Source organism: Echeneis naucrates, chromosome 19 (genome assembly GCF_900963305.1).
Source record: "Echeneis naucrates chromosome 19, fEcheNa1.1, whole genome shotgun sequence".
Classification (NCBI taxonomy): domain Eukaryota; kingdom Metazoa; phylum Chordata; class Actinopteri; order Carangiformes; family Echeneidae; genus Echeneis; species Echeneis naucrates.
The window spans coordinates 10,031,797-10,048,536 of record NC_042529.1 but is presented as its reverse complement, the minus strand read 5'-3'; the positions used below and the strand labels follow the sequence as shown (position 1 = coordinate 10,048,536).

Sequence of the window (16,740 nt, the reverse complement as noted above, 5' to 3'; positions counted from 1 at the left end):
GAGGTGGGTTTTATAGTCTCACAATGGCCCCGCCCCCAGAACTACGGGATTGGGCCAGACTGAGTTCGATGACGGAATGTGATTGGCGGAGAGACAAACGGTTCGTTGCCACTATTTTCTGAAGTAAAGTGTTAAAAGAAACACATTGTTTTCATTCATCTGTCGACAGGTTTGTCCGTTTGTTTGTGGACAGTTGCATCTTTTTCGCCGAACCATTTTGCCATCACCTCTTAGTTTTTCATCCATATTATGCTATGATCTCCAAAAATACATATTCTCTTCTTAAAATGATTTATGGACAAAGCTTTATGGTGGATGATGATGATGTGCATGGGGAAAATAAATATTTATCATCTTAATGTGATCACACTCAATGAGACTTATCACAGGTTTGTCAAAGTAAAAAGAAGGAAGTCAGGTTTTTTTTTTTTAGAATGGTGCAATGTAATAGTACACAACACCAATTCACTGAGTTGCTAAAATAAACAAACAAATCAGGCTTTTTTGACAGAACTTGGAAGTTGTCCCATTAGATTTTTCAGCCCAACATCTGTTTAGGTAACACCCACAGATTCATAGGATGGTGTCAACCCTCAAGCTGACTGATCCCGCAGACAGCCTGGTGACAAAACCAGATTGGTTCTTTGTTATTAAAATGCACGGTATTTGGGTATTGCCATTTCTTCTCAAATGGGCTACAATCTTTTCACTTTTATATTTGTAAAATCTGTTCCTCGTTTGTTCTATCCACTTCTTGTTAAGGCTCTTTCACTCCTGATTTGTTGTTTTTACTCCAAAAGAAACATGCTGAGGTGGAGCTGAAGGACTCTCTGGGCTGATTTGCCCTGTCCCACTACATGAGAACAGACCACCAGCACATGGTCATGTTCCTGATCCTAGTGTCAAGAGTCTTAATTTTTCCCAAAATGACTTTTTCTTTCCTCCACAAGCAGCCCTAGTCTGACTTCACTCCCAAATTCAAGTTCATTACCTGCCTCCATATTAGAAACTTACTATTTACTGAAGTCTGCTGTGCCATCGCCCCTGTTCATCACAACATCAGACCAGTCCGCAAAGTATGTATCTTTTTTTTTTAAACATGATTGAATAACATTTAAAGGACAAATTAAATACAATTCAAGAAGTCTTTTCTACCAGCAGGGGAACGGAAACAGCAATTAAGCGGAACGTGAAGTGTTCCGGAGATGCCAACAGACGGACCTATTCTTCAGACGCACCGGAGGTAAGCTACTCAAAGACAGTCCAGATAATATGTCTTGGCTGTCAAAACCAACCTGGTTTAACGGAGTTTGAGAAAACAGAAGTGTGTTAAAACTGATGAGGAAACTCCGGCCTGTTTCCTTCACTCCTGCGGCATCGGGTTAATAAAGCGGGAGCAGGCTGCAGCTCTGGGAGAGGCAGCATGGCCGAGCAGAGGCTGCTCTTCATAGGTACTTTATAATCTACTGACATGTCTGTGTATGAGCCCCTCTAGATGCAGGCCTGTAAACGGTTGGAGGTTTGTTGTGTGAAAGCCTGTGTCTAAATGATTTGAATGGTGCTTTGTTTGAAGAGAGTCTCAATTCAATTTCACAGTGTCTCCACTGTTTGTGTTGACATTGAAAGTAGCGGAAGTGTTTGGATGATCGGTGCAAGTCAAAGTCAATACACAGCCCTAAAAAAGGTTGCCATCACGTTTGTTGTGTCTGTTCATATACCAGATATTGACCCAAGGTCAGACCGCTCTGCCTCAGCTGAAGGCACATCCCAGAAACCTCTCTGGACCCGCAGCGACAACACCTTCAGATTCAACTTCCTCCCTGACTGCTGTCCAGCTGTGGAAGAGAAAGAGTCTTCATCAGAAAGGGCTGAGGAGGCACACAGCCAGCGATCTTTTACTGGAGAGCAATCTGCTTTTGCTTTCAATTTTCAAATACCTGGCGTTACGCCTGTGGAAGAAATGGAGACAACAGACAGCCCAGAGATGTCTTCTCCAGGAAACCCATTGAACATCCAAGTGGAAAAGTCTTCCTCACCACAGGAAGGTAACCCTTCACCTGAAGCGTCAGTGCAATCCAAAGCAAAGAAGAAGAAGAAGAAATCTGGTAAGAAAAATGCTTCAGAGAGCTCCAAAGCACAGCAGATGCCAACCGAGGGGAGTCGAGGAGGTGAAGAAATGCAGCTGGTCAGTGTGAGATGTTTTGCTCCAAAGTATCCATGTGATAGGATGGATTATTTTTTCAGATGATGATGGTTGAATGTGACCATTTCAGAGTGCAGAGGAGCAGCTGAACAGGCAGCTGGACTGGTGCATCGAGCAGCTTCAGCTGGGATTGAGATCCCAGAAGGGCACACCAAAACAGAGTTTGTGTGATGTTCATTTTATATTGAACCTGTACAATAATGTGTGCATTTTGTGAGGATATCCTGTTGTTTACTCTTGCTGTGAGATGTGTTGGTCTTTTCTCCCTGATGCAATTGCCAAGGCAAATCTCCATTTTATGAAATATAAATGGACTTGCGCCTAAATAGGCTAATACCTTTGATATGTTCTCCCTGTAGAGGAGGAGGCCTCTCGTGCCCTGAAGACTCTATGCAGCTCCAAAGCCCCTCTGGTCAAGAAGAGGCAGGTGATGAGAGCCATGACCGGAGAGTACAGGAAAAAAATGGAAGAAGAGACGAAGAAGCAGTTCAAACTCATTCAGAGCGGTGAGTGGATCGAGGAAGTGAATTGAGCAATGAAAATTGCACGTGTTTAAAAAAAACAAATAAACAAAAACCTTTAAAAGTATTCCATTGCGGTGAGTTGATGAGTTTCTCTGTTCCCAACAGAAATTGCATCAGCTCAGGTTAAAGTTGTGTCAGATTCCCCAAAGAAATGTGTTTTCCACCGGAGAGCTAAAGTCAAAACCCAGACCCCAAACACAGAGGAGAACCGAGAGAAAACTGAAGCCCAGGATTCAGGCCGAACTCCACAGACCCAGGGAGACACGTCTGCTTTTGTTTTCACTCCTTCAAAGGAAGCATTTTGCTTCAATTTTCTCTGACCCTTTTTGCCCACCTAAATCTGAAGACAAACTCTTCACCGCAAGCAATGATGAACTGTGTCTGTACATTCAGATCTAAACGGGGCATTCTTTGTGATAGAAACAATGAAACACCAACAGAGCAAGGGGCTGCGATGGAGATTGAGAAAATATGTAATAAACTATTATGATACAGTGCTGATCTTCAAAACCTTTAACTGGCAGCTGTGTGTTCCATTTTAATGAACAATTTTGTATTTTTGTTTGCATCATTTTTCTCAGTATCAATTTGTGAGTTTGGTTTGTTACAGTTGAATATAAGCCATGATTTGTTGAGTTCTTTTGTAGACAGCAGATTGTAATGCGAAAAGTTCATAGCTTTTGCAGAATTAATTTCTCACACCTTAAGAAAAATTGTGCCGCATCGTAGCACTTCATCATACCATTGCCTGACCTTTTTACAAATCTGTATGGGAGGACAGGAGTTGTGAGCACTTGTGTTCATTTTGTTTGTGAATTATTGTGGCACAAGAAGATTTTCTTCTCAAAAGTGTGCATATCTATCTAAAGACTAAAATGTTTGATCAAACAACATTCCACACTCATGGATTAAGATCAGACGTGTTAGAGAGAGGTTAGATCACTGTGTGTTGATTTAATGTGTTCAGCGGCCCCTGTCAAACAGGAAAGGGCGGGGTGTGTTTCAACACGAACACAATTGAGTGTGACACGCACAAAAAACTTTGAGCCGCTGAGAAAACAAACTACCGTTGCTTGTAAGTTTTGAACAACTTTTTCCACATATTCGTTATTTCAGGTTGCCGTCGTGTTTATGTGTAGATGTGTGGTGGGACATTCTTATCTTGAGTTTTTTGTATTTTTATTTTTTTCGTTAAGCTAACACACGCTAAACGAGCAAAGTTGGGAGTTAGCTCCAGCTCCGGCCAATGGAAATCAGCTTTAGCCTCAAAATAACGGGCCGTTAGGAGCTGACACGAACTGTTGTTTGTGTGGTCATTGTAAGTAAACACAACAACAACAACAACCGGCTGCTGCGGTTTACTGTTCAGACCCAGAGCCTTTGAGGCACCAATACGGAGCGCTGTATTGTTGAATATGTCATGGCGGGCAGAGGTTCACAATCAGGACCCGGACTCAGGACTGGTTCTGTTTTCAGGTGTCAGGCCGAGGGGAGAGCTGGGAAATGTCCGAGCTAAGCGACGAAGCCAGTGAGTCCGAGCAGCTAAGTGCCAGCTTGTCCCTGTGGTTTGGAGAGTCCCTGGTGAGACCTGAGGAGCTGGATGTCCCTCTGGACCTGCACACCGCCTGCTCCATTGGCCAGTACGACGTGGTGGCCGAGTGCATCAAAAGGTGGGTGTCCAAACACACCAAGACACATGTGAACTCTTCCGCCACAACGTTTGCATCAACACGATCTGGTTTGTTTTCAGCCGGGAGGTGAATCTGGATGGCAAGAACATCGGAGGGTGGACCCCGCTGATGTATGCGTCTTACATCGGACATGACAACATCGCCAATCTTCTGCTGGAGGCAGGCGTGAATGTGAACGCTACCACCGCCAAAGGTCTAACCCCGCTGATGTTGGCAGCAAGCTGTGGCAATGAAAGCATTGCATACTTCCTGCTTCAGGTACAAAATGAACAAGTGTGAAGTAATTCCATTCAAAGCTTTACCTTTGAATAGAAAATTACCACAATGTGGACACACAACAGGACAAAATGAAGGCGCACAATGTGACCTGATCGTTTATTTGTGATTTCACAGGTTGCATCTGTTCAACTGTACTGATGGAAAATCTATAATATTTATTATAAGCAAAGACCCTTACAATTAGCATTTCTATTTTTGCTTTTAAATACAAGTGTTTGGTGCTTAGATGCTCCAAACCCACATGTTGACTCAACCTAAAATGAGCTGACAAAGTGGGCTAAAGCCAAACCAGATTAACACAAAACTGACAATAAGTTTACCTACCTCTGACAATTTTCAAGAATCTCCAGGTAGATTTCCAGCTGTACTTGTTTTTCATTCATTTTGCAAATGAAAAAACTTTTTTTTTTTTTTCATAAACAAAAGCAAGGTGCTGAGTTGGAGCTGAAGGACTCTCTGGGCTGGACTGCTCTGTTTCACTGCACGAGCACAGGCCACCAGCAGATGGTCAAGTTCCTGCTGGATAACAATGCTGATGCAAATGTCAAGTGAGTGTCTTCATCCAAAAACTCCTGCAAACACTCCATGCAGACTGCTTTTTATTCAACTTTTTTTTTTTTTTCCCCCTCCAGGGAACCGGGGTCTGGCTTCACCCCTCTGATGGAGGCTGCTGCTTCTGGACATGAAATCATAGTTCAATACCTGCTTGATCATGTGGGAAATTTACTATCTGCTAAATATGCTCTTTGCTTTTATCATGTCAAAAATTGACCACAGCACTTGACACATACCATACAGTCTCAACACCTTATTTTATTTTATTCAATTTTTAAAATTGGTTTAACAGAAAGTTAAAGTTGAGGATCGCAATATTAAAGGAGAGACTGCCCGTGCCTTGGCAATGATGTATGGCTATACCAAGATAGTCAGCCTTATTGATTCACGCTCTCCAAGGATTAAGCCAGGTACATTTCTCAATAGCATACTGTCTCTTTTTATGTTTTCTTAATTAAGTCATAATCAATAGTTTTGACTTTTATTTTGATGCTTCCTGCCAGCACATTTTGAAGACCTGAGCTCCTCTGAGGACTCCGACAGTGCACCCCCGAGGATAAGGCCAAGTAGAAACCGAGCAAAAGGCATCAGCATCCATGATGGACCTCAGGCTATTGCCAAGTTCCGAGTAGGAGGCACGAGCAAGCTGTGTGGTAGTGTCACACTTGTTGCGCATAATACAACCAGTTGGAGGTTCTAGTAGTTTAATTAATTTGCACAATTACTTAAAAAGGATAATCTAAACAATCACTGGATTAAGGGAACTAAAGCACTGACATTTACAGTATTCAGTCAATCAATGGCATGTTGACATTCATTAATGTAACCATGGGGTACATGAGGTTTTGTCATGTTGCTCCTCTCATCACAGAGCCTCCTGTTGTGCTGCCAGGATACTCAACAATCCAGGACATTGGTGAACAGAGTGAAGGTCTCCGCTACCGTGACGTGACCTCACCTATCAATGAGCTGGATGGTCAAAGCAACAGCAGCAGAGGTGAAAGGAATATAAATGTGTTTTCTAAAAAAAAAAAATTAAGGAGGACTCAAATATTTCCTGTTTCTGCTGCAGATGACAGTCCATTCTTTGACAATGACATGCCCACAATGAGGAGCAGCAGCAGCAGCAGTGAAGGCCTTCCTCATGTGATTGGCCTAAACTGGGAAGGCTCTGTGGAGAGTAATGAGGTGAACATAAAAGCACACAAATCCACTGTTAACTCAAGGAAATTGTATGATTTATTTTAAAATGCAGTGTCAGACAGACATCTTTGTCCAATAGGACTCTGACCAGTGCAAGAAGAGCAGTTCACGCAGAGTAAATAAGGGTCACCACTCAAAAGGCAAGAGGCATGGAAGCAGTGATGCAGCTCACTCCACGGATACAGGGAATTGTGGGATACGTTCACATATTATTCCCCCACCCTCCTACACTGGTCCAAAGGTAAGTCTATATTTCCACAAATTTATATTTACTAGTGACCTGGGTGGTTCATGGTATTCAGGGCTGTCTTCATCAAGACCTCCAATCTTATTCCATTAGGATCTAGCAGAGTTTTTGGAGCAGATTGGCTTCTCAAAGTATCTCCCACTACTCGAAGAGCAAGACATTGATCTGCGGATATTTCTCACTCTGACTGAAAATGATCTCAAAGAAATAGGAATCACGTAAGAATCTGTGGATCCCTCTTTCACACTGATCCTTCAAATGGAGTGTTTGTATTCTCTATTGGTATGAAATGACTTTCTGTCATGTTGGCCAGTTTGTTTGGACCTAAGCGCAAGATGACCTCAGCTATTGCAAGGTGGCATAGCAGCGCTCGACCACCCAGCGATGCTCTGGAACAGGCTTATGCTGACCAGCTTGAGGCTGAGATGCAGGAGATGGCCATTCAGCTACACAAGGTTCATTATCTGTTTCTAACTTTTCTGGACTCACCTGAAAACCTTCTACTCACATCTAACGGACTAACTCTCCTTGATGTAGCGCTGTGAGGAGGTGGAGAACCTGCAGAGCCAGGTTTCTCAAGAGAAGGAGCTGCGCACTGTGATGGAAGGATGTCTGATGGAGGACAAAATGGCATGGAGGAGGGTCCATGATGAGTTGGTGGAGAGCCACCGGCTGGCTCAGGACATGAGCGCCACACTAATGAAGGCCAGGACTTGTCGCAGTGAACTGCTCTCCTGCCTCTCCATCGATGACAATTGCAGCTCTTTTACTGACGTGAATGATAAATCCAAAGATGACACTGGTGTGAAACGTAAGTTATTGTGATATTTTGGATAACACCTTTTATATTTTGTGATTTATTATTATAATTTTTTTTAAAGCAAGTGATTTTCTACCTTCTTGTAGCCGTGCAAGGCCTGACGAGCTCCAGTGTTGTGGAGCTAATGAAGAAGCTGGATTCCTATGAAGAAGCATTGGGTAAGGTGGTGTAATGTTTAATAGAGTGTTTTGTTTTAGTTTTTTTTTTTTTTTTTTTTTGGTCATCAGGGCAGTCTAATGCTAAGCCTGGTTTATCTTTACAGCGACAACTCTGCAAACTGTGCTGCAAAATCTGAGGAGACTGAGTGCCCCTGAAAAAGTGTCTGATAGCTGGGAACGGCCTTAATCTCTTCAGGTGAGTCTTCCTGGATAGACCTCACTGCTGGATCAATTCTAGAGCTGCTACAAAATCAGCAAATTGTTTTTCATCTTCTAAAGGGTCTTGTGCTAATATTTGACGGAGGGTGATTTAACCACCCTGAACAATCTCACTAAAATGGGAGAAGGTCGAGGTGAGGCCAGCCCTCCTGGACTTGAAGCAGCCGACCTGCAGCCCCTCTGGGATTGGCCGATGGACCAAGAGCTTGCCAGGAGTGGACAAGGCCAAGGGCAGCAGCTGCTGCAGAGAACGACAAGCAGGCAGGAAGGATACCTGACCTCCCACAAGCTTGTGCTGGTGAATACTGGACTCCGGTAGTCGGGTTGTGAAAATGGCCCAGGAGGAGGAGGGACTGATCTTACAGGTCAGATGCTCTAAAACTGTGAAGTATTAATACGAAACAGTACTCTCTACCTATAAGAAACTTGGTTTGAATTACATTCCTGTCACCAGATGAGATAAATGTAAAGAAAAGAGAGTAGTGGGTGGCAGGTGTCAAATAGAGATGTAGTGTGTTTATTTTAGTCAGTATTTGGTGCAGATTGATGATTTCATTGGAACCTTCTAATTTTTTGCTGTTTGAAAATAATGGCCTGCTGAATATTCTATGTAGACAGTGAAAAGTGTTGGATTAAATGACAGGTCTTTTTAAGGTTTTAATTATCATAACACAAGTTATGAGTAAATTATAAAATTTTAAAATGGACATTTTTACAACAAAACAGCAGCTCAGTTTTCTTCAGGTTTCACACAGTGGTGCTTACACTTAGTTTAGTGCTATTTGGCTTTACTTCTAGAACAGGATCTGTTTTATCCCGAAATCCCCCCAAAGTCGTTTTAAATGCTGGATAATGTCTGTTGCAATTAAAACCCAGTTGCCTGAAAGTTAAGAGCAAGTTTTACAATAACATGCCCTTTTTCTGCTCAGTTTAGATTGACTAACTATTCTTAACTTCATAATTTTATATCCATGTACTGAATGCATTAGGAAATAAGTAATACTTTAAGTCTGTTATACCCAACAGTTTATTTTTACTAGGCTATAATTTGGATTGTGGAAAAAACGGCAGCAGAAAACTAAAATAATTCAGGACATTTTCTTCTGAATTCAAATCTAAAAAAAAAAAAAAAAAAAATATATATATATATATATATATATATAGTCCAATGTTTGCAATGAATTTTGTCAGTAATATTTTTACACTAAGATTTCTTTTACATTGCTGCAAATTTTTTTTACGCATCCATCTCTTGGACCAACACTGAATATTATTTGAATTTTAAAAACTCCAGGTCCCGTCCCGTTTCCTGTCGAGATGTTTGGTCAGATCAGCTGGTTTATATTAGCCTGACACAACATGGCCAATAAGAAGGTTGTTCACTCTATAGCTCTGTGTGGGCTGAGCCTGGGGCTTGGGATTCCCCTGCTCATTGTTGGGATGCCTTCATATGAAGTACATCTAAAAATCCTCTGTTGTGCCCTGGGCTTTGGCGGTAAATCGATGTGACAGTTGCTGCTCAGTAACTACCTTGGCACAGTACAAATGTTGGCTGAGTTTGGCCCAAGCAGCTGATTCAGATACAGCAGCCTGTAGGTTTTTAAACGAGCACAGATTCCAGCCAGCTTGTAATTCACTACTCTGCCCCTGTATTGAACAGGACAACTCAAATATCAATTTACTATGATACCAGCTCATGGGAAATGTAGATTTACGTACTGATGTTATGTCAAATGGCCAGAAAAGGTGTAATGGGTGCTGATCTTTTATTTCTAGTGCTTTTCCGCAACCACATATAGTATCAGGTAGTTTATGCTCAATTTAAATTTTATTCCTAAAATTACCAAAGCACACAGAAGATGTTGAATGGCAGTACAGTGTTGTATGGAATTATATTTTTTTATTTTTTAAGCTTTTCGGTTTGTGGAATCCTGTTCCAGGAGGCTTCTGTCAAAAAACCAAGATGAATTTACAGGAAATAAGGTCAAGCAGCAGAAGGCTATCACCTGTAGTAATGTTCTGCTGCTGATTTACAACGTGTGACAGATGAGGGTGGACGACCAACCCTTGAAACTGGGCAGCTGCCAGAGTGTAAATGTCTGTTTTGTGTGTTTCCAAATATGCATCACGGTTGCGACAGTACTGATAAAATATTCTACATGACTACTGTGCCAATTAAACTGACAGCTAGATTGTAAAGTCATCCAAACATTTTCCATCAGACTCCACAGTACTGGATGTGACAGGGATTCTGGTAGAAACAGACAAATTTCACTCAAGATAAAGCTGGTCTTGTTGACGTTCAACTGCACAAAAGCTGTCTCTTTTGGCTTCTACGCCTCTGTGCTGTGCTTCTCACCAGCAGTGAGATATACACGTTATGCCAAGCAAATGACTGTTAGTCTGAGCAGCACACATTGTGTCTCGCTGGTGGACTAGAGGCTAGAAATGTTGGCAGGTTGCCAGCTGGGATTTCTGGGCCAGTGAGAATAAAATGTGTTTGTGGGAAATGAATAAGTTGTGTTCTTTCTTTTCACTAAGCTTCTCTACAGCAAGGCATTTTACTCACACTGTGTCACAGGGACTGGGTGTCCTGGCTGTATTGGGCAGCTGCTGGGTGACCTACACTACCAACATATGTGAATAATGTAAACGCTACAAAATGAAACCCTTTCTGGGCAATGGAGTGTATAAAACACAGATCCGGGACACCTTAAAATGTTAATTCAATAGTTATTGCTTTTTTACTATCAGAATAAAGGGCTTCTTTAAATTAACTCAACATTATCTACAGTCATTTAAAATAAGTTATTAGTTATTAGATCAAACATTTGTTGCTGCACAGCCTTCAAGGTTTTGCTGCTGCATTTAAAAAAGATGCAAAATGCAGAGAATAGAAATTCAAAAAATATATTGTTAAATTCTTTGAATGTCTGGCAACATCTGCTTATTTACAATTACATAAATGGTTCAAAAACTAATTCAAGTGCCGATGTGAAATCATACATGAGTGATTGTGTTTTCTTGTGACCAGTCATCCATGAAACACATACAGAACTAATCCTCTGTCAGCCTCAGTGGATCAGACCTGACTAATCTTACCTCAAACACACAGTAATTGTTCTTTCCACAGTGACAAATCACTACAGGCCCTCATGGAGGGATGAAGACGTGTCTCTTCCTGGTGTGTAGGATAGTCACGGCTGTGATGATCAATTCCCACGCCCACAAAAGACCAGCTGTGTGAACGGTGGATGTGATGGGCTCAGGTGTATTCACACAGGTGACCACAGCCAGCAGGACAGTGAGTGCTGCTTTTCAGCCAGTTCATTATGTGCTCTAGATGTCCACCGTGGCTGCAACCCTGACACCACACAAACAGTCCCTTCACCACATGGTGGCACACTGCACACACGCTGGCACACTGGTGGCACCTGCAGACGAAACGCAAAGCACATTTTAGGGCTTCAGTCAACTAGGTAAAGTAGTTCCTGCAAAAAGTACTTGAACTACACTACAACTACAAACAACTGTGGGTTATAAAATGAGAACGAAAATGATTTGTTTTACCATCACTTTTCTTTCGCTCACTATGATTGCTGTGAAAACATGCCCACGCACTTGACCTTTCTTTGTGTTGTGTGTTTGCAAAAGCCAAGGGCGGTGGTCATGCAGCGTCATGGCGGACAGAACTTTCCTAAACACAGTCTGAGAAAGAATAACTGTGGCCATTTTTTAAGCAGTATTGTTTACAAAACCCAAATTGAATCTATTTCAGAGTAGGGTATTTTTAATTTGTTGTTTATGTTATGACCTTTGAGCAAGTTAGTACTTTTTGTAACAACAATTTGACAGTTTTACTTGCATGTATCAGACTAATCAGACAATACGCATAGCTCGTAAATAATTAAAGTGATGTTCAAAGTTTAATTACAAAAACTAACTTCAACAAAGTTGGATGTATTTTAAAAAGTAATGAGTGTACTCAAGCTAAAGCTACAGGGTTCATATCAAAATTCTTTTTTTCACCTCTAAGAGATACAAACCAAGTGCAAATACATTTCTGTTCAACAATAAATGGAAATGTTACTGTACCTATCACAGATCCAGCCCTTGTTGCTCATTGGCCGCTTGCAGTTGCTGCAATTGATATGCAGCGTTGTAGACGCCTGGTTCAGGCAGGTGATGGCGCTGCATGTACTCAGTTTGATGACCTCATTGGACACATTCCACAACTCAAACCGCTGCAGCAGGTCTATGTAGGACATGTACCAGTGCTCCTGAAATGGAAATACAACTTGTTTAGGGTTTCCTGTTTTGTCTTTACTTCCACAGAGTACAAAACCATAATTAAAAATACACTGTACGCAAGAAACCAATACTATTTTTATCTAACCTGGGTGAGGTCATCAATCTCTTTTCGGATCCGATCTCCCAGGACGATAAGCACAGACACAGCCATCTGGACGTCCCCTTGCTCAGCGTAGTAGCTCAGCATTTCTCGCACAATGGGGCAGAAAAAGCTGGCAGGTAGATGTGGGCTGAACAGCGGCTGAGAAATGGAGATGAGTGAAAAGGACTCGATGGGTGTCAGACAAGTGACCTCTGCCTCATTCCCACTGACATGAGGGGAGTCAGCCTTGTCCTGTTGAAGGTGCTCAGGAGCAGACGGGTTATCCATGATCTCATGGCGCAGCTGGAAGGCCTCCTGGGGCAGTATGTACTCCTGCTCCTCTGTTATGACAAAAGGAGCACAGATAATATTAGATGAAAGAATGCTGAGCAGAGGTAGATATAAATAGCAGTAACAGATTTAGGCAACTCTTTAGTTTCTTCAGAGATGAGACTGGGACCTACCTGTTTGGTTGTCATGCTCCATTGAATAGAGGTCATCATCATCTAACTCAGCATCACCAAACATGTACTCAGCCTGGCCTTCACTGCCTTCCGTCTCCTCGTTTTCTTAAATTTAATGGTCATCAGTTCATTATACAAATGCTGAATACGGTACAAGCAACTGAGGGACACCAAGATCCTCTCAAGTCTTTGGACAATCTTCTCACCTTCGTTATTGTTGGTGAGGTGCAAGTTTCCAGACTCCAGGTGGATGTTGTCCTGCCTGCTCTCGCCTTTACTGCGCTCCAGTCGACTCTCGGTTCCTATCCCTGAGCCTATTTCCTTCATGCTGAAACTGAAAATATGGTTTGAGTTAAATTTAGATTTTAAATGATATACATTATTTTTCTGTAACAGCACAAGTTGAAAAGGTAATTTGCCTGTTCATTAAAGGCAGGGTTCCCAGTTTACTGAGGATAGGGTTTGGACCAGGTGCTGTGAGGTTTGCTGGGTCAGAAAACATGATTCTCAGCATAGTCCATGTTGTGGAAACCTTTGAATGAAAGAAAAAAAGTTGGATATAGCTTGAGTATTCATATTTAAAATACAGACCTAATAAGTCATTATGTTTTGTTGGTTATGAATGCTGCAGTTCATTGTGTTTTGCTTTTATATGCCTGAAATATATGCCCTGTATATTTGGTGGCCTGAGTATCTTCTAGGTGTTGACTGTTCAGACAAATTCAATTATTCTAAAACTGAGATGTGGGAATGTGGAAATATTTTTTGTATACTGACGTTTTTAGACCAGATAGTGACATAATAATAACAATAACAACAATAATAATACATCGATAAAAGAATGAAAATAAATGTTTGACACAGTCATAGTACAATCACTTCCCAAGTAATTTGAAAAGTTGCCATTTAGATTGATAATATCTAAATCCAACCCCTGAGCAAAATGTCTGACCTGAGGTCTTTTAAGTTCACGGGCCACCTTGGCATTGTGATCACACAGCTCAGCAAATGGCTTGCCACTGAGGAGGTAGAGTTGTGCTGTCTTGACAAACCAGTCCATGCGGTTACTGTCCAAGTCTGTCTCAAAGACACTAAGAGCACTGGACACATGAGCAAACTGTTCTGTCGGGTCGGGCTTCTTGAAGAAAAAGATGGGGTAGCGGCGGTCGCCTCCAGGATATGGCTTTCTGTTTGCATCACTGCTGATCAGACTCTCCTTGGCTGCAAAGGCCAAGTCACCAAACAGTCCAAAGCACAGACCCTCAGGGTTGGCCTTATCCACGGGACGAGTGGCATCTTTGAACATATGCTGGTAGAGTGTACTGTCTTTAGAACCAGAGAGCAGAAAATGAGGGTCATGTTGGTGACGCCACACAATACCAGTGGTTACATCTTTGTGTTCCTCAAAGGTGGCGAAGGGAATAAAAGGTCTGCGAATGTCCCACACATAGATGTTGTGGTCCACCATCATGGAGCAGGTGGCCAGATGAAACTTTCTCTCAGGCCGCCACTTGACTCTTGCCACTGAGGCGATTGTCTGGACGCAGTAGATCTCCTTGGCCCTGTTGGTGGTCATGTCCCAGACCTTAACCATCTTGTCCCTGCCTCCAGTGGCTAGCCAACCCCTAAAATAAAAAGTGTCACGTTTTGAACAAATTACTTTTGTAATAAATAATGCTTGGACAAATAAGTGTTGTGCGTCCTGAAATGCCAAAACAACGAATAACTGTAACTTTCATCTGGGTTTATGTCATGTTGCTAACCTGTCATCAGGGTGCCAGTCGCAGCAGAAGACAGGACCGGTGTGGGCAGTGAACATTCGCTCATAGCGGTCTGGCCGTCTAATGTCCCACAGCTGGACGTTGCCATTTTCAAAGGACGCAGCAAATGTGAAATAATCTTTCATGCTGAACTGGACGTCCCTTACACTTTCAGACTGACCTACAGGAAAAGATGTGGTTATATTACAAAGCATGAATTGATCCATGAGAACATATGGACCAAGAACAGGTTACTGTTTTTTATATCCACAGCTGGGAGTAAACTTGACCAAAGTCAACATAATCATAAGCATCCGATGATGTGAAAAATAAATCATGGTTCTTTGTTGTGCTAACAAGGCAGAACAGGGAGAAACACCTACATTATCACTGTATTAGATCAAATTAAAGATTTGTAGGATTAGATTATATCACCATCTTTTTATCATTACCTGAAAAAGTGCTGACAGATTCCTTCTTGCGCAGATCAAAACACTTCATGAAGCCATCCTGTGAACCACTTAGCAGCATGTAAACCTCTGTGGGGTGGAAACACACTTTGTTGACAGTGCGTTTGTGTTCAGTGAACAGCTGGTCTTGCTTGTTGCGAGAGGGTTTTCCCAAGTTCCAGGTGACCACTGCCCCATTGGTGGCAGCCGTGGCCAGCAGGCTCTCCTCCATCTGGTGCCACATTACATCAGCACAGCTGAAGTTGAGGGAGGGTTTGCGACCAACGCGGAGATTCAGCTTCTCCACAAACTGCTCCTCTTCCAGTGCGTAGATCTTGAAGATGTTGCGGCCGGCCACCACCACCTGCATGGCGTCGCGGCACACGCTGATGGCATTGGCAGGCGCGTCCAAGTGGCAGAACATAGTTCGGCCACTGATGGCATTGCTGCCAAGAGCTGTGGTAACCCGTGACATCTTCTCCATGTTCCTGGTGCAGACAACAGTGATATTTTTAGGCCAGGGACAATGAAACAGCATCATTCACTTATTTATTGCCACATTCACTTTTACCCTTGTGCCAGCTGTTAAGGCATAGTCTATAAATCCACCAGAAGGTGGCACTCCAGCCAAGTAAACCATTGCAATACATTACACTTATACAGCGGTTGGTGTAAGGGGATGGCAGATGGCAGTGTGTGACAAAGCAATTAATGAACATTATTGCACACATTTAAATATGTCAGACAGTTGTATGTCTGCAGTACTTACTTGGTGAAGAGCTATCAGCCTCTTCAGCATCTGCAGCCACAAAGAGTCCTCCTCATCTGCTCCCATCAGAGCCAACTTGCTAGTTTGCTAGAGCAAGGCTGGCATGTGAACAACACAGTAACACCGCCGGGGTTTGCAGCTGTAGAAAAAAAAACCCAGAAAAATAATCACCATAACAATGTGTGCTGCAATCTTTATCACAGACACATGAGCATTTATTGATAGAAATAACACCTTGATCAATATGGAATTATGTTATAACTTTTATACCGTTATTTCTATTCATTAAGCATCTTGTTTTGTATAGCTGCACATCTAAGACTGACAGGTTCTTACCTTCGTGAGGTAAAGAAACAGATTTCTCTTCATGTGGCAATGTATTATGTTAGGTCAACTGTCTTTTTTACCCCCCTTCAGCACTGAAAATCTCGACTGAAGATAGAAGTTTGTTTGTTTTGTGTGGGTTTTTTTGTGTTTGCTTTTACCTCCACACAGTGACGTAGAAAACGAGCCTACCCAGCAGAGTCCACTCTCCCATGTAACTTTGTGTGCAAACACCCTAAATGTCCACAGAGGTGGCCGCTTTCACCCCCCACTATCTGACGTTTTGGTGGCGTCTCATTTTGCTCAGAAATAAAGTGAAACTGCAGCTCGGTAAACCCTTCAGCCTGGTCTGTGCAGCTCAGCAGCTGAACTCACACTTCAGTGTTTCTGCACCATAAACATGACTGGAATGTGATGCTAATGCTAACTGGCTAACCTCGCTTCTGACCACATTCCCAGATATGAAACGCGTTTAAAAGGTATCTCAAGCGATCGATGCGTTTCCATACGTACATCTCAATAGGTAGAGACGTCAACGCAAAGTAAATAACTAATAAATTAGTATTTCAAGGGACAAACCTTGCGTAACTGTTGTTCGTTGCTTGCAATACCGGATGCTATAATATGCTCCACAATCTCGCGGGAATCCGGCGGTTCACGGAGGGAAACATCGCGATACTAC

The 16,740-nt window shown here is 42.4% G+C and overlaps 3 protein-coding genes across 4 annotated transcripts; 2 read left to right on the top strand and 1 right to left on the bottom strand.

The window, feature by feature from the left end:
- Positions 1-1,227: 1,227 nt before the first annotated feature.
- c19h8orf33 (chromosome 19 C8orf33 homolog) lies at positions 1,228-3,655 on the top strand. Its single transcript, XM_029527130.1, has 5 exons — positions 1,228-1,451; positions 1,722-2,185; positions 2,274-2,364; positions 2,563-2,709; positions 2,833-3,655. Exons 1-5 carry the CDS (start codon positions 1,424-1,426, stop codon positions 3,045-3,047), a joined length of 945 nt encoding a protein of 314 aa, XP_029382990.1. The 5' UTR covers positions 1,228-1,423; the 3' UTR covers positions 3,048-3,655.
- A 67-nt stretch (positions 3,656-3,722) lies between these two features.
- anks3 (ankyrin repeat and sterile alpha motif domain containing 3) lies at positions 3,723-9,030 on the top strand. Its single transcript, XM_029527129.1, has 16 exons — positions 3,723-3,802; positions 4,204-4,397; positions 4,478-4,676; positions 5,124-5,245; positions 5,330-5,411; positions 5,545-5,662; positions 5,756-5,905; positions 6,124-6,249; positions 6,325-6,440; positions 6,535-6,696; positions 6,796-6,920; positions 7,016-7,157; positions 7,240-7,513; positions 7,609-7,680; positions 7,785-7,876; positions 7,960-9,030. The coding sequence occupies exons 2-15, from the start codon at positions 4,231-4,233 to the stop codon at positions 7,865-7,867; spliced, it is 1,938 nt and encodes a 645-aa protein (XP_029382989.1). The 5' UTR covers positions 3,723-3,802; positions 4,204-4,230; the 3' UTR covers positions 7,868-7,876; positions 7,960-9,030.
- Positions 9,031-9,054: 24 nt separating this feature from the next.
- On the bottom strand, positions 9,055-16,701 carry wdr24 (WD repeat domain 24). 2 transcript variants are annotated; one of them, XM_029527127.1, is made up of 11 exons: positions 16,638-16,701; positions 15,735-15,873; positions 14,969-15,453; positions 14,520-14,697; positions 13,709-14,381; positions 13,176-13,288; positions 12,963-13,090; positions 12,757-12,861; positions 12,296-12,633; positions 11,995-12,179; positions 9,055-11,333 (listed from the first exon to the last, which is right to left on the bottom strand). In XM_029527127.1, exons 3-11 carry the CDS (start codon positions 15,447-15,449, stop codon positions 11,165-11,167), a joined length of 2,370 nt encoding a protein of 789 aa, XP_029382987.1. In that variant the 5' UTR covers positions 15,450-15,453; positions 15,735-15,873; positions 16,638-16,701; the 3' UTR covers positions 9,055-11,164. The 2 variants fall into 2 exon arrangements, with proteins under 2 accessions (XP_029382987.1, XP_029382988.1); XM_029527128.1 differs by lacking the exon at positions 16,638-16,701 and adding an exon at positions 16,071-16,152.
- Between the last annotated feature and the right edge of the window lie 39 nt (positions 16,702-16,740).